General features: G+C 42.4%; 1 protein-coding gene across 22 annotated transcripts in view; it reads left to right on the top strand.

Moving 5' to 3' along the window:
* Positions 1–17,683, top strand: part of CDK12 (cyclin dependent kinase 12) — a 105,776-nt gene that overhangs the window by 44,350 nt on the left and 43,743 nt on the right. For all 22 annotated transcript variants that reach the window (XM_054671590.2, XM_063798611.1, XM_054671598.2 and 19 more), the window contains 5 exons: positions 3,579–3,635; positions 5,396–5,497; positions 9,597–9,674; positions 11,306–11,422; positions 13,826–13,957. In XM_054671590.2, the coding sequence (XP_054527565.1) occupies positions 3,579–3,635; positions 5,396–5,497; positions 9,597–9,674; positions 11,306–11,422; positions 13,826–13,957 (486 nt within the window). The remainder of the gene's footprint in view (positions 1–3,578; positions 3,636–5,395; positions 5,498–9,596; positions 9,675–11,305; positions 11,423–13,825; positions 13,958–17,683) is intronic.

Genomic DNA, 17,683 nt, shown 5'->3' with positions numbered 1-17,683 from the left:
ACAGAGAGAGGAAATCACACATTTTGCAGTGACACCATACAATATGATTATATGATTTTTTTTTTTTTTTTTTTTTTTGAGATGGAGTCTCACTCTGTCACCAGGCTGGAATATAGTGGCGCTATCTCGGCTCACTGCAACCTCTGCCTCCCGGTTCAAGCCCTTCTCCTGCCTCAGCCTTCCGAGTAGTTGGGAATACAGGCGCATGCCACCACGCCTGGCTAATTTTTGTATTTTTAGTAGAGACGGGGTTTCACCGTGTTGGCCAGGCTGGGTCTCAAACCTCTGACCTCAAGTGATCCACCCACCTCAGCCTCCTAAAGTGCTAGGATTACAGACGCGAGCCACCATGCCTCGCCAATTATATGATTTTTATTCTTTACACTTGTGTTCAGCTCTCTAGGTAGAGCAGAAAAGGCAGATTTTTCTAATGATCCAGAATTAGGGACTTAGGGATTAGCTATATCACAAGCTAAGGCAACCAGGAAGACAATAGTTTGGTTAATTAACCAAGGGGTCCAGGCAGGCAAGGGAAGGAAGTATTATGTGAAAGAGGGCTGAACTGGGAGTGAGTGGAGGCACTGTGTACTTGAAGTTCTTCTCAAAAGGCAAAAATGTTAAACCATGGTCTCAGAAAGGATTCTCCAGATATTTCTATATTCACCTTATTCCTTTGAGACAGGACATAAACAATATGATGGCACTTCTTTTGTATTTTATTTTATTTTGTTTATTTACTTATTTTATATTTTATTTTTTGAGATGGAGTCTCGCTGTGTCACCCAGGCTGGAGTGCAGTGGCACAATCTCAGCTCACTGCAACCTCCGCCTCCCAGGTTCAAGCGATTCTCCCACCTCAGCCTCCCAAGTGGCTAGGACTACAGGTGTCTGCCGCCACGCCCAGCTAATTTTTGTATTTTTAGTAGAGACGGGGTTTTACCACGTTGGCCAGGCTGGTCTCAAACTCCTGACTTAAGTGGTCCGCCTGCCTCGGTCTCCCAAAGTGTTGGGACTACAGGCGTGAGCCACTGCGCCCAGCCTGTTCTATTTTATATTGCAAAAAGTTACAAGTACTTTCACACTTCATACTGAGTCACCTTAATGGTTTAGTTGGAAGGAAAAGTGGGAGTCAGTAAAAGTGCTATCAGCGGCCGGGCGCGGTGGCTCATGCCTGTAATCCCAGCACTTTGGGAGGCCGAGGCAGGCGGATCATCTGAGGTAGGGAGTTCAAGACCAGCCTGACCAACATGGAGAAACCCCATCTCTACTAAAAATACAAAATTAGCCGGGCGTGGTGGCACATGCCTGTAATCCCAGCTAATCGGGAGGCAGAGGTTGTAGTGAGCCAAGATAGCGCCATCGCACTCCAGCCTCGGCAACAAGATTGAAGCTCAGTCTTAAAAAAAAAAAAAAAAGTGCTATCAGCAGGTTCTGTAGCAGACTAAATTCGTTTAATAAACATTTATTTAGTACGTAGTATGAGCCAGGCAGGAAATATGTTAGATGCTGGTGATATTCAGGTCTGCACTGATTTCTGTAACTATATATCCATTTCCATTTTGACTTTCAGTCCTACTATGTGCCTTGAATCTTACATCATTTCAGGCTTTCAGAGTAAGGATGCCAAGTAATTTGAGGAATCATCTTTGTCTTAATATAAGTTAACTATTTCTTGTTGCTTTTCTCACAATTTGCTTATAAATTGAACTTAATGTAATGGTGTTTGGGGCAAGTGGATAAGGTACCTTTAACTTCACTAGGAATAAGCATTGATTTAATGTAGAAGTTTGTTGCTAGTAGTTACCTTGTTTTAATATTGTCACATGTCCATATTTTGGGGAGCACCTCTTGGCCTCTTTTCTGTACTACATGTTGAGTATCCCCTGTGCTTGAGACGAGAATTCTTTTGGATTTCAGATTTTTTTTAGATTTTGGAATATTTACATTATACTTACTGGTTCTGAACATCCAAAATCTGAAATGTTCCAGTGAGCATTTCCTTTGAGTGTCATGTTGGCACTCAAAAAGTTTCAGATTTCGCTTCAGACGGGGGGGGGAGGGAAAGGTTCTGAAAAATTTTGGATTTCACATTTTTGGATTTGGATGCACAATCTGTAGCTCACTTTTTTGCCTGATCTGAACTATTAGACACCTACACCAGCTTCCTATAAGAGAGTGAGCTGGCTTTTCATGTCCCAAGAAGTAGCAAGGCTGTAAATATGACTAAACAGGTTACATGAATTTAGATAAATATCATTAATCCAAAGTAGTCAATAAGTAGTTGTTGGGTTTTTTTGCATTGCCCACCCCCTCCAATAAATAAATAGTTTTAAAATAGATTCCCAACATCTCGTCTTGCAGTTTTCAAAAATATTCCTTCATGCAGGAGGAGAGAGAGCATCAGGAAAAATAGCTAATGCCTGCTGGGCTTAATACTTAGGCGATGGGTCAATAGGTGCAGCAAACCACCATGGCACACATTTACCTACGTAACAAACCTCATGTACCCTGGAACTTAAAAAAAAAAATTCCTTTATATCACTGTCAAGGATAGAATACTGAGCAGAGGCCAGTCATGGTGGCCCATGCCTGTACTCCCAGCCCTTTGGGAGGCTGAGGAGGGAGGATCACTTGAGCACCGGAATTTAAGACCAGCCTAGGCAACATAGGGGAACTCTGTCTCTACAAAAAATAAAATAATTAGCTGGACATATTTGTGCACACCTATAGTCCTAGCTACTCGGGAGGCTGAGGCTGGAGAATCACTTGAACCTGGGAGATCATCAAGGCTGCAGTGAGCCAGGGTTACACCATTGCACTCCAGCCTAGGTAATAGAGTGAGACTCTGTCTCCAAAAAAAAAAAAAAAAAAAAAAAAAAAAAAAAAAAATTTAGCAGAGTGAAACATGGTTGGGATCTCCTTGAAGTGATTCTCAAAGCCTGATTCTCAGGCCAGCTGCATTGGCATCACGTATGGGCCTGTTAGAAATGCAGATTCATGAGCCATGTTCTACTGAGTCAGCATCTCTAAGAATGGGGCCCAGGAAACTGGGTTTCTTTGCTTGTTTTTTCAGAGATAGGGTCTTGCTCTGTTGCCCAGGCTGGAGTGCAGTGGCCTCCCAAAGTTCTGGGACTACAGGTGTGAGCCACCATGCCCAGACTGTTGGCCCTCTTAAATCTTTCTCAATCTAGAACAGCTCATTTCTTTTTTTCCCCAACAATAAGTATTTAATCTAGCACGTTCTAGGTACTGTTGTTTACCATGAAATAAATTTAGCTAAGGAGTCAAATTCAGAAAATGTAATAATAGATTTTTTTTTTTTTTAAGCGTAAGGCATTATAATTGAAGTAGTCAAAAAAGGTTTAATTAGGGGGATTGAGTGTTAAGAGTAGAAGTAATCATGAACTGGGTATTGTATAAAATTTTTTAAAAAGAAAGAGAAAAGAGTAGAACAAAGAGAGCAGAAGTTAAAATTTATTTTTGTAATTCCTTTACCCCTAACTTGGCGCATGACTTTTCAGGTGTATTTTGGAGGCCACTGCTATTGCTTATGAAAATAATTGTTTTTTGTTTTACAGTGGGCAAATCAAACTAGCAGATTTTGGACTTGCTCGGCTCTATAGCTCTGAAGAGAGGTAAGGCATTAATTAAAATTACATGTGGGAAATAAGGTTTGTTTTGTTTTGTTTTTTTGAGGCAGGATCTTATTCTGTTGCTCAGGCTGGAGTGCGTGGCTTGATCTCAGCTCGCTGCAGCCTCAACCTCTGTGGGCTCAGGTGATTCTCCCACCTTAGTCTCACAAGTAGCTGGAACCACAGGTGGGTGCCATCACACCTGGCTAATTTTTGTATTTTTAGTAGAGACGGGGTTTTGCTATGTTGCCTAGGTTAGTCTTGAACTCCTGGGCTCAAGCTGTCTACCTGCCTCAGCCTCCCAAAGTGCCGGGATTACAGACATGAGCCACCGCACCTGGGCAAGAATCTCTCTCTCTTTTTTTTTTTTTTTTGGAAGACGGAGTCTCACTCTGTCACCTGGGCTGGAGTGCAGTGGCGTGATCTCGGCTCACTGCAACCTCCGCCTCCTGGGTTCACACCATTCTCCTGCCTCAGCCTCCCGAGTAGCTGGTATTACAGGTGCCCGCCACTACGCCCAGCTAATTTTTTGTATTTTTAGTAGAGACGGGGTTTCACCATGTTGGCCAGGCTGGTCTCAAACTCCTGACCTCGTGATTCATCTGCCTCAGCTTCTCAGAGTGCTGGGATTACAGGCGTGAGACACCACTGCGTCCGGCCAAGAATCTTTTTTATTCCTAGATGTTCTAGTATTCTGCAAGTTGCAACAACTGTCAGAGTTCCCTAATTATCTGAAAGCGTTATCACTTACATTTTAGGCAGCAAATTTTATCTAAATTCTTGAATCGTCCCTTGGCTGGAATAAATAAATTAGAATGGAAGTTATTTTTTTCTCTCTTCTCTTCTCTTCTTTTCCTTTTTCTTTTTTTTTCCTGGAGATTTGCTCTTGTTGCCCAGGCTGGAGTGCAATGGCACAATCTTGGCTCACTGAAACCTCTGCCTCCCAGGTTCAAGCGATTCCCCTGCCTCAGCCTCCTGACTAGCTGGGATTACAGGCATGTGCTGCCATGCCCGGCTAATTTTGTATTTTTAGTGGAGATGGGGTTTCTCCATGTTGGTCACGCTAGTCTCAAACTCCCGACCTTAGGTGATCTGCCTGGCTTGGCCTCCCAAAGTGCTGGGATTATGGGCGTGAGCCACCGTGCCTGGCCTTTTTTCTTTTTTTTTTAATAGGCCAGGCGCGGTGGCTCACGCCCATAATCCCAGCACTTTGGGAGACCGAGGTGGGTGGATCATGAGGTCAGGAGATCAAGACCATTCTGGCTAACACGGTGAAACTCTGTCTCTACTAAAAATACAAAAAATTAGTGGAGTGTGGTGGCGGGCGCCTGTAGTCCCAGCTACTTGGGAGGCTGAGGCAGGAGAATGGCGTGAACCTGGGAGGCGGAGCTTGCAATGAGCCAAGATGGCGCCACTGCACTCCAGCCTGAGGGACAGAGCCAGACTCTGTCTCAAAAAAAAAAAAAAAAAAAAAAGAGATCTTGCTATGTTGACCAGGCTGGTCTTGGACTGGCCTCAAATAATTCTCCCCTTTAGGCCTCCCAAAGTGCTGGTATTACAGGCATGAGCCACCACGCCAGGCATGGAAGTTATTTCTTCATCTCCTACTTCTGAACAGTTTGCTTTTGGAGTGTTAGGTTGCTCTGGATTTGTCTTTCAGTCTCATCTTCATTTGGCACCTATTTCTATTTGCATTTAGTTATGTGAATATTTTTCATCGAAGCCACTGTAAGTTTATGTCATGGTTGTTTTTTATATTTCAGTCGCCCTTACACAAACAAAGTCATTACTTTGTGGTACCGACCTCCAGAACTACTGCTAGGAGAGGAACGTTACACACCAGCCATAGATGTTTGGAGCTGTGGGTAAGGTTCTGTTAACTTTTTCTTTTGTCTGTAACTTACATACTGTTGACTTGTACTTTGTTTTCTCTGTACATTGGCTTTTTAGAGCTCTTCTTAAGTTCAGAAGGATGGCGATAAACTTTTGGCCAGATTTCCGGGAAATCTGTTGAATATTTCTTAATGTCAGAGACCCTTTTTTTAAAAAACAGATTTCTTCTTTTTTTTGTTTAAACTTTGAATTGAGATCCAAATAAGATACCCAAGTAAGGTTCATAGCTTGCAATTGATTACATCAAATCTTTTAATTTTACATTCTCCTTCTGTGTTACCTAATTTTGATTTATTTTGTTTCCTTATAATTTCATTAGAAGAAACTATTTCACTTGTTCTATCCAGCCTTTTATAGTCTGGATTTCGCAGATTGTATCCTTGTGATGATATATATGTATTTTTTAGCATGATTTTTTATCTTTTTGTTGTTTGAGATGGAGTCTTTCTATGTTGCCCATTCTGGAGTCCAGTGGCTGTTCATAAGTATGATCACAGCATGCTATATCCTTGAACTCCTGGGCTCAAGCAATCCTCCTGCCTCAGCCTCCTGAATAGCTGTGACTACAGGCGTATGTTGCCATACCCAGCTTATCTTTTTTACTTTTAGCAAATTGTAAATGGATTAAAGGTTGATTCCTAACCACCCACCCAGGGTCAGGGTAGTAGACCCTGAAACTACTTTACAGTTGGTTTTGAGTACTTCTAACAAAAGTTATATAATAAGTGGTACATCAGAGTTGGAAGGTGGGGAGCAGTGGGAGCCTCTGCCCAGAGAGTACAAGCAGTAAATGAGTATGTTGTCTGTGGAGAATTTTGAAACAACAAAACAAAACAATCCAGTACAAACTAGTCAGCTTTTTATTATGGCCTTATTAGGGCAGTTCTAAATGAGCAGATTTATACACACATACCACTTTACATAATACGTAATTGTCTTTTTTTGGGATGTTAACAGTTACTTGGCCATTGCCCACATCTGTTAATTAATTTGTGGTTATTTTATGATGGTCACATTCTAATTATATCATTTCTTATTGGAATACTCATATAAAGATATCCTCCCATCTGTTTGGCTGAACTCAGGTCTAAATAATATAGAAAAGGTAGGATAAAAGTTAATTCTTTCATTTTATATAACGGTTTTCAAAATAATGAAGTAGTTTCCTAGTATCCTTCAAAGATGACCAATGAAAAATGTTTTCGTTTTTTGGTTTTATTATGAATTCGTGGATTTAAACTTATTTCATGTATTTTAATCCACTGTGGTTATTATCCTTATTCTTGTTCAAACTGTCCAGTCTTTGGCCAGTGGGAGCTTATTCAGGTTATATTTTGAGTCCTTTTGACACACCATAGTAGTGTTACAGTAGAAAACATCTTGTTTTTGGTTCCAAGCTTGTCCTGTTCATTTCCTGCCCCAAACCTGGAATCATCCATTTCTCTAAGGAGTCTTAGTTCCTTTTACTGGAAAATGATATTTAGAAACTACAGTTTGTGTGTTGGGGCATGGATGTTTTAAATTGGCCATGTTTGTTAATTGTATCTTACGTTGTATGATTTATGCCCAGTCACACACTGTCCTTGACCTTTATACTTTACAATTCTGACATATATACTTCCCAGTGGAGCAAATCACTTCTTTCCATTCTTTTCCTTCCTCTATTAATGTCAGTCTTTAAGAGGAGCACTACAGGGGTTTTATTTTAAAATTCAACAGAATGATGGAGAAAGAGCATAATTTCTGTGGTAGCCTACCCAAATAAAATAAAGCTTTAGTTAAATTTTACTGACTCAAGCTGGGTGTGTTTTTGTTCTGGACAATTTGCTTTAACAGTATTAGCATTTAAATTGTCACAACTAGGCTCTAAAGTTAACGCCCCATTAAGATGCATGAGGAAAGTTCATAGCTCTGTTCGGTACTATTATTTCAGTCTGTGCAGCCTGCCACCTCAGAGCAGTAGCAAAGTGTTGATTACATAATGAAGATGTCTTCCCACCAAAGGACTGGAAACCAAAAGAAAAGAAAACAGAAAAACACAATTGGAAATTAAAACTACAGAAAGTTAGACATTCTTCAAAGCCCAGTGGCTCATTGAATTAAGATTTTGTTTGAGTTTTGATGTGAACTTACTACTTTGGTGATTCATGGTAGTCTCTCTGAAGATATTTTTATGGGATTTTTTATAGAGAATTGGTATGACAGTTCAGTGTGCAAATTAGAATCAAGAGGAGAAACTAGAAAGACTAGTACAGCAAATTATGTCAGGAGTCTCAAAACCTAGTGGTTTTTTTTTTCTTCTTTTCTTTTTTAAATGTCTCTTGATTTTACCTGCTGTGACGACAACATTGCACTTAGAACTTGATGTGGCAGTTAATGTTGAAAACAGAATTAAATTTTACTTTTTTTTTCTTTTTATAGAGTTGGGATCTCACTACGTTGCCCAGCCTGGTCTCAAACTCCTGGGCTCAAGCAATCTTCCTACCTTGGCCTCACCAAGTGCCAGGATTACAGGCATCAGCCACTGAGCCTGGCCTAAATTTTGTTTTTACTTTTCCATCTCTGAATAGGGTTTGAGAGAATATAGGAAGTAAGAATTTGTCTTTGAAGTTGTTTTAACGTAATTCGTTTAAAGGTCCAAATTCTAACAGAAAAGTGCTACTTAAAAAGCTAGGTTCGTTTTGCTTTCTCAAATTAAGTCAAACTAAAGAATTTTAAAATAAAAGTATAAATTTGGTTTTGTATTTGTCTCATTTCAAAGCATAGGTCAGACAGATTCATCGACCTTTTTTTTTCTTTCCCCACTTTAAAAAAATGAAAAATTTCAGGCATGTAACAAAAAGTATGGAATATTCATGTAATCTTTGAGATGTGGTCTTCGTATGTTGCCAGGCTGGTCTTGAACTCCTGGCTTCAAGTGATCCTCCTGCCTAGGCCTCCCAAAGTGCTGGGATTACAGACATGAGCTGCCATGCTCAGCCTTTATTTTATTTTGAAATAATTTCAATGTATGGAAAAGTTACAGGAATAGTACAGAAAACTTTAGTATAGCCTTATCAAATTCATTCAATATTTAAACCTTTTTTATTGAAGTATAAAATAAACTGCATATATTTTGATATGTTTTGACATAACATATCCACCAGTAAAACCATCAACACAGCCAAGATAATGATCACCCACCACAGTTTCCTTGTGCCCTTTTGTAATCCCTTTCCTCTACCCATACCCTCCCATTCCCAGGCAAACCACTGTTCTGCGTTCTGTCACTATAATTTCTATTTCTAGAATTTTACACAAATGGAATTATATAGTATATACTCCCCCCACTCTTTTAATCAGCATAAATGATTTGAGATTTATTCATGTTAGATTCACTAGATTCTATTAAAAATACAAAAAAATTAGCCGGGTGTGGTGGTGCATGCCTGTAGTCCCAGCTACTTGGAAGGCTGAGGCAGAGAATCACTTGAACCCGGGAGGCAAAGGTTGCAGTGAGTGGAGATTGCGCCACTGCACTCCAGCCTGGGTGACAGAGTGAGACTCTATCTCAAAAAATAAAAATAAAAAAAGTCCAACTGATCCTAGCTGATGACAGTAAATTATTTTATTTGAAATATAGTGCCAAGAAGGCTATAGTATAGTGCATCTTCTACAGAGCAGATTAATGACAAAAATGAATTCAAACTTTATAGAAACTAACTGCAGAGAGCATCCTTGTTTATTTATTTTTTGTTAGTATTGTTCTTTACTTTTGAGCAACCTTGTAAAATTGTCTTTAGTTATTTCCTTAATTACAATGGCATGATAGAAAAAGACTCTTGACTCCCTTTCTCTGATTATAGAGTGTCCTTAATAGGTGGCAAAAGTTTGATCTGCTGGCAAATTTAAATCCTTTATACTGTCTGTTTCACTGCAAGAAATATTTTCTCTTTGGAAACTCAGACACTGAAATTTGGGGCTATTTATCTTGGTTGCAATCCGACATATCAATAATATAAAAATTTTTTGAGACACTTTAAATAGGCTCTAAGAATTTCTCTTCTGACCTCTCAATTTTACCTTTTCTAGATGTATTCTTGGGGAACTGTTCACAAAGAAGCCTATTTTTCAAGCCAATCTGGAACTGGCTCAGCTAGAACTGATCAGGTACAGCTGTACATGTGCTCTTGAGTGCCCAGGTGTGATAGGTATTCTCATCCTCCAGTTTCTAACACTTTCTAGTCATTCTGAATGAGTTTATGTTTCTTATGTCCAAGTAAGTTTCTCTTTACTCAGTCAGCTTTACCATATATTTTGTCATAGGCTATACATATAAAGAAGTTTTATTTCACCTAATTTTTAGATCTTACTTTGCATATTTTTTATTAGCTCTTCATATAAAAGCATACCATTTTTGGGATGGCTCTTCCATTCATAGCTCAGATTAGATTAAATTTATTCAGCAAATATTTATTGAGCCTGTTATACAACAGATTACTTTTAACGTTAAACTTTAGGATTCAGAGATTAAAAATAGGTCCCCGCCTTCAAAGAATTTAGAGTTTAGTAAGGTATATAGCATGTAAATAGTTATAAAATACAACCTATAATAGAAAATATGGGGAAAGCCCAGGATTGGGCTGGCATTTGGGTGGGTTTGTTTTTGTTTTGTTTTTTTCAATAAAATTAAAGGGAAGAATATAGCAGGCTAATAATGTTTTTTGTATTTTTTTTTTTTTAGACAGGGTCTCGCTCTGTCACCTAGACTGGAGTGCAGTGGTGTGATCATAGTTCACTGCAGCCTCAAACTCCTGCACTCAAGTGATCCTCCCACCTTACCCTCCTGAGTAGCTTGGACTACACCTGTAGTCCCAGCTATTTTTCGTTCATTTGTTTTGTAGAGATAGGGTCTCATTATGTTTGTTGTCTGGACTGGAACTCCTGGGCTCAAACAGTCCTCCCACCTTGACCTCCCAAAGTGCTGGGATTACACACGTGAGCCACCACACCAGCCTAATGTAGACTTTTTTTTTTTTTTTGAGATGGAGTCTTGCTCTGTCACCCAGGCTGGAGTGCAGTGGCGTGATCTCGGCTCACTGCAAGCTCCACCTCCCAGGTTCAAGCCATTCTTCTGCCTCAGCCTCCCGAGTAGCTGGGACTACAGGTGCCCACCACCACACGCGGCTCATTTTTTTGTATTTTTAGTAGAGACGGGGTTTCACCATGTTAGCCAGGATGGTCTCGATCTCCTGACCTCATGATCCGCCCACCTCGGCCTCCCAAAGTGCTGGGATTACAGGCGTGAGCCACCGTGCCCAGCCAATGTAGACATTTTTTAAAGGTGATAAAGGTGATATTTTTGTTGTTGTTATTTGGTAAACTGTTGATTATCTCTCAAAATTTTCAGTCTTATACTCTCTTCTCATCTCACAGTTTACCCTATAGGGATACTATAGGATCATGTTAGCCCTTTGTAATTACTATTAACTGAACAGAACAAAACTGGTAATAAAAACCTGTATGGGGGGATTAAAACATTTCACAAATCCAAATAATGTGGATCATTTAGGATTATTATCCGAGTATTTTTTCTTTGCTCTGTTATAACCAGTTCTTTCTGTTCTCTGCCTTTCTGCCCTTAAAGCAGTAATGTCATATTTTCCTTTCTGCATGCCCTGTAATGTAATAACCAAAGATTCCCCAGACCTCAGGAGGTAATAATTTCTGCTTCTGAAACCTCCAGAATTCATGATGTTGACTCACTCACTCCATTGTTCTTGCTTTTGCTTTGTTTTCAGCCGACTTTGTGGTAGCCCTTGTCCAGCTGTGTGGCCTGATGTTATCAAACTGCCCTACTTCAACACCATGAAACCGAAGAAGCAATATCGAAGGCGTCTACGAGAAGAATTCTCTTTGTGAGTTTGGGGAAAATGAACATCTCGTTTCTGTGTCTGGCTGGTGTTGGGACTTGGCTTTTTCCTGGTCTGGGTAGTTAATGTTGTCCCAGTTTATCATGGCAACACAGTGTAGGAAAACATTTTAGTTTCGAACAGTATATGAGTTTTATCATAGCCCTTTTGTAATTTTCTCTTCTGAAGGCTTTAGACAATAGAAAACCATTTTATTTTGAACAATATATAAATTTTCTCATAGCCTTCTTGATCTTTCCATGAGAAAAAGAGAATGGAATTGTTGGCTTCATGGGTTTTGTTTGTTTGTTTTTTAAATTGAGACAGGGTCTTGCTCTGTTGTCCAGGCTGGAGTGCAGTGGCACGTTTAGGGCTCACTGCAGCCTTGACCTGCTGGGCTCAAGCAATCCTCCCACCTTAGCCTTCTTTTATTATTATTATTTTTTTTTATTTTTGAGACAGAGTCTCACTTTGCCACTCAGGCTGGAGTGCAGTGGCATGATCTTGGCTCACTGCAACCTCTGCCCCCCGAGTTCAAGTGATTCTCCTGCCTCAGCCTCCCAGTGTAGTTGGGATTACAGGCCTCTGCCACTGCACCCAGCTAATTTTTGTATTTTTAGTAGAGACAGGGTTTCAGCATGTTGGCCAGGCTGGTCTTGAACTCCTGACTTTGTGATCCACCCACCTCTGCCTTCCAAAGTGCTGGGATTATAGGCGTGAGCCTCTGCGTCCGGCCCCACCATAGCCTTCTGAATAGCTGGGACCACAGGCACCCGCCACCACACCTGGCTTTTTTTTTTTTCCGTGTAGAGATAGGGTCTCCTAATGTTGCCCAGGCTGGTCTTGAGCTCCTGGGCTCAAGTGCTCTTCCTGCCTCAGCCCCCCAAAGTGCTGGGCTTAAACTTTGAGAGGCTGAGGCAGGAAGATCACTCGTGCTACCACGCCTGGCCATGTTTTGGTTTTGTTTTCTTCTTACTTTTTTCCCCTCTCTGTTATTTTATTTTACTTTTTTTAACTTTAATAGATGGATAGAACTGGCCATATTTTTGTGTGTGTCACCCAGGTTGGAGTGCAGTGACGCGATCTTGGCTCACCACAACCTTCGTCTCCCAGGTTCAAGCAATTCTCCTGCCTCAGCCTTCCAAGTAGCTGGAATTACAGGCACCCGCCACCATGCACAGTTAATTTTTGTATTTTTAGTAGAGATGGGGTTTCACCATGTTGGCCAGGCTGGTCTTGAACTCCTGACCTCAAGTGATCTGCCCACCTCAGCCTCCCAAAGAGCTGGGATTATAGGTGTAAGCCCACCACACCTAGCCAGAATTGGCCATATTTTTTACTTGTGTTATAGCACAGCATTTCTCGTTTGTTTGTTTTTGAGATGGGGTTTCGCTCTTGTTGCCCAAGCCAGAGTGCAGTGGCATCATCTCAGCTCACTGCAACCTCCGCCTCCTGGGTTTAAGTGATTCTCCTGCCTTAGCCTCCTGAGTAGCAAGGATTACAGGCACGTGCCACCACACCCAGCTAATTTTTTGTATTTTTAGTAGAAATGGGGTTTCACCATGTTAGCCAGGCTGGTCTCGAACTTCTGACCTCAGATTATCTGCCTGCCTTGGCCCCACAAAGTGCTGGGATTACAGGCATGAGCTACTGTGCCCGGCCCAGCATTTCTTAAATCCTGTGTGGGAGCAAATCTGCTTGCTTGTGTTAGCCAACCTCCAGCTTGCTTTCTTTTGTTTTACATGGAAATTCAAAGACTTTTTTTTTTTTTTTTTTTTGAGACCGTCTCACTTTGTCACCTAGGCTGGAGGAGTGCAGCAGTGTGATCTTGGCTCACTGCAACCTCCGCCTTCTGGGTCCAAGCGATTCTCAGCCCTCCAAGGAGCTAGAATTACAGGCGTGCATCACCATGCCTGGCTAATGGGGTTTCACTATGTTGGCCAGGCTGGTCCTGAACTCCTGGCCTCAAACGATCCACCCGCTTCAGCCTCCCAAAGTGCTGTGTGGGACTGTAGGCATGAGCCACCATTGCCCATCCTTTTTTTTTTTTTTTTTTAAAAAGAGATGGGCTCTTGCTGTGTTGCCCAGGCTGGAATGCAGTTGTGCAGTAAGAACTCATTGCAGCCTCAAATTCCTAGGCTCAAGTGATCTTCCAATGTCAGCCTCCCAAATAGCTGAGACTACAGGGTACACAGCATTGCACCCAGCTAATTAAAAATATATATATATTTGTAGACATGAGGTTTCAGTATGTTGCCCAGGTTGATCTCAAACTTCTGGCCTCACGCAGTCCTACCTTGGCCTCCCAAAGTGCTGGAATTACAGGTGTGAGACCCTTTGAAACAAAATTACAAATTTGAGAACTGTAGGGTCATTGTGAACTTGTCCTTTCTGTGTTCTTTTCCATAGCATTCCTTCTGCAGCACTTGATTTATTGGACCACATGCTGACACTAGATCCTAGTAAGCGGTGCACAGCTGAACAGACCCTACAGAGCGACTTCCTTAAAGATGTCGAACTCAGCAAAATGGCTCCTCCAGAGTAAGTGCTGGTAGCCATGTTGTGACCCTAAACCTTTCCCTGGGCCTTAGACGATGAGAAACTCATAAAAGAACCACAGATGCCCAGTAAGACCCAAATGAAAAGGTGTCTTTGAGTATTATGGTTGAGGTTTGTTTTTTTTTGTTTTATCTTTGTTGTTTTTTTCTTTATATAAGTAATAGATTTAGCTTTGATACTTGTTCTAATTTGACTCAAGCTGTCTTCTTTTGTCCCTGGATCTCCATCCCAGAATATTGTTGTGTAGAGCCTCTTTGAAAGTATTCCTTTTAGATTTTTGTGGGTTGGTTTATTTATTTTTGAGATGGAGTCTCTGTCGCCCAGGCTGGAATGCAGTGGCGCAACTCAGCTCACTGCAACCTCTGCAGGGTTCAAGCGATTCTCCTGCCTCAGCCTCCCGAGTAGCTGGGACTACAGACACACACCACCACACCCAGCTAATTTTTGTATTTTTAGTAGAGACGGGGTTACACCTTGCTGGCCCGGCTGGTCTCGAACTCCTGACCTCAGGTGACCCACCCTGGCCTACCAAAGTGCTGGGATTACAGGCGTAAGCCACTGCGTCCAGCGTGTTTTTTTTGTTGTTGTTGTTGTTTTGAGATGGAATCTTGCTCTGCCTCTTCCACCTCCCGGGTTCTAGCGATTCTCCTGCCTTAGCCTTGCAAGTAGCTAGGATTACAGGTGCCTGCCACCACACCCAGCTAATTTTTTTGTATTTTTGTTTCATTTTGTTTTGTTTTTTGAGATGGAGTTTCGCTCTTGTTCCCCAGGCTGGAGTACAATGGCGCAATCTCAGCTCGCCGCAACCTCTGCTTCCCAGGTTCAAGCGATTCACCTGCCTCAGCCTTCCCAAGTAGCTGAAATTACAGGCACGTGCCACCATGCCCAGCTAATTTTGTGTTTTTAGTAGAGACAGAGTTTCTCCATGTTGGTCAGGTTGGTCTCGAACTCCCGACCTCAGGTGATCTGCCCACCTCGGCCTCCCAAAGTGCTGGGATTACAGGCATGAGCCACCGTGCCTGGCCATTTTTTTGTATTTTTAGTAGAGATGGGGTTTCACCATGTTGGCCAGGCTGGTCTTGAACTCCTGTCCATCTTGGCCTCTCAAAGTGCTGGGATCACAGGTGTGAGCCACCGTGCCTGGCCTGTTTGTTTGTTTGTGTGTTTTGAGACGGAGTTTCACTCTTCGCATCCAGGCTGGAGTGCAGTGGTGCGATATCGGCTCACTGCAATCTCCGTCTCCCAGTTTCAAGCAATTCTCATGCCTCAGCCTCCCAAGTAGCTGGAATTACGCCACCATGCCCGGCTAATTTTTGTATTTTTAGTAGAGACAGGGTTTCATCACGTTGGCCGGGCTGATCTTGAACTCCTGGCCTCGGGTGATCCAAGGTGCCGGGATTACAGATGTGAGCTACTGCTCCCAGCCTTTTTTGTTTTTTCCGAGACGGAGTCTTGCTCTGTCGCCCAGGCTGGAGTGCAGTGGCGTGATCTCGGCTCACTGCAACCTCCATCTCCTGGATTCAAGCGGTTCTCCTGTCCCAGCCTACTGAGTAGCTGGGATTACAGGCGCAGGCCACCACGCCCAACTAATTTTTTTGTATTTTTAGTAGAGACAGGGTTTCACCATGTTGGCCAAGCTGGTCTCAAACTCCTGACTTCAGGTGATCTGCCTGCCTCAGCCTCCCAAAGTGTTGGGATTACAGGCATGAGCCACCAGTCCCAGCCTTTTTTTTTTTTTTTTCCAATTGTAGAAATGGGGTCTCACAATGTTGTCCAGACTGTCTCAAACTCCTGGGCTCAAGTGATTCTCCCGCCTCAGCCTTCCAAAGTCATGGGATTACAGGCAGGAGACACATGCTTGGCCTCCCTCTGGTTTTTGCTCTTAACCATTCCTCCAGCTGTAATCATGCATGTCTCTGGTGACCATGTATATCTCACACTTGCAGAGATAGTCCCAGTTTTTTGGGGTTTTTTTTGTTATTATTTTTTTTGAGACAGAGTTTCACTCTTGTTGCCCAGGCTGGAGTGCAGTGGTGTGATCTCGACTCACCACAAGCGTTTCTCCTGCGTCAGCCTCCCGAGTAGCTGGGATTACAGGCATGCGCCCCCATGCCTGGCTAATTTTGTATTTTTAGTAGAAACAGAGTTTCACCATATTGGTGAGACTGGTCTTGAAGTCCCGACCTCAGGTAATCTGCCTGCCTCGGCCTCTGAAAGTGCTGGGATTACAGGCGTGAGCCACTGAGCCCGGCCAACAGTCCCAGTTTTAAATGGTTTGCATCACTGCCAGTTTTTTTTGTTGTTTTTGTTTTTTTCTGAGACAGGGTCTCTCACTCTGTCACCCAGGCTGGAGTGCAATGGCACAATCTCAGCTCACTGCAACCTCCACCTCCCGGCTTCAAGCGATTCCCGTGCCTCAGCCTCCTGAGTAGCTGGATTACAGGAGCCCGGCACCACAGCTGGCTAATTTTTGTATTTTTAGTAGAGATGAGGTTTCACCATGTTGACCAGGCTTGTCTCCAATTCCTGACCTCAGGTGATTCGCCTGCCTCGTCCTCCCAAAGTGCTGTGATTATAGGCGTGAGCTACCGCACCCAGCCAGATTACTGAATTTTGATGTAAGAAATAAGATCTTTCGGTCGAGCGCGGTCGCTCACACCTGTAATCCTAGCACTTTGGGAGGCCGAGGTGGATGGATCACCTGAGGTCAGGAGTTCAAGAGAGCCTGGCCAACATGGTAAAACCCCGTCTCTCCTAAAAATACAAAAAATTAACCAGGTGTGGTGGTGTGTGCTTGTAGTCCTGGCTACTCAGGAGGCTGAGGGAGGAGAATCGCCTGAACTCGGGAGGTGGAGGTTGCAGTGAGCCGAGATTGTGCCAGTGCACTCCTGCCTAGACCATAGAGTGATACTCCATCTCAAAAAATTAAAGTAACATAAAAGAAATATGATCTTTTAATATGTCTCTATTTAATTAAAATCTTATGAATGCCTCTGTATTGTATTGGAGCTTCAGAGATTCATATCCCACATTATAGCACATAAAAAGTCTTTTATCTGGCCTGGCATGGTGGCTCATGCCTGTAATCCCAGCACTTTGGGAGGCTGAGGCAGGCAGATCACCTGAGGTCATGAGTTCAAGACCAGTTTGGCCAACATAGTGAAACCCCGTCTCTACTAAAAAATACAAAAATTAGCCAGGCTTAGTGGCGTGTACCTGTAGTCCCAGCTACTCAGGGAGACTAAGGCAGGAGAATCACTTGAACCCGGGAGGCAGAGGTTGCAGTGAACCGAGATTGCACCACTGCACTCTAGCCTGGGCAACAGAGCAAGACTCTGTCTCAAAAGAAAAAGAAAAAAAAAGTATTTTATCTTTGAATTTGTCAGTGACAGTATTATAGCTTTAATGTCAAATTTTGGGGGTCATTTTCTTACCTTTAGAAAGACTACATGTCTTAAAAATGGATAGGATGTTAGTTCATGAGTAGGTAGTAATTCTAAATCTGATTGCTCCAAAGAAATGTCCAAATTCATTTATTTTTTTGAGACAGACTCTTGTTCTGTTGCTCAGGCTGGAGTGCAGTGGTGTGATCTCGGCTCACTGCAGCCTCCACCTCCCAGGTTCAAGCAATCCTCCTGCTTCAGCCTCCTTAGTAGCTGGGATTACAGGCACACACCACCACACTTGGCTAATTTTTGTATTTTTAGC

This window comes from Pan troglodytes, chromosome 19 (genome assembly GCF_028858775.2).
Source record: "Pan troglodytes isolate AG18354 chromosome 19, NHGRI_mPanTro3-v2.0_pri, whole genome shotgun sequence".
Taxonomy (NCBI): Eukaryota; Metazoa; Chordata; class Mammalia; order Primates; family Hominidae; genus Pan; species Pan troglodytes.
This window is presented reverse-complemented; position numbering and strand designations above follow the sequence as displayed.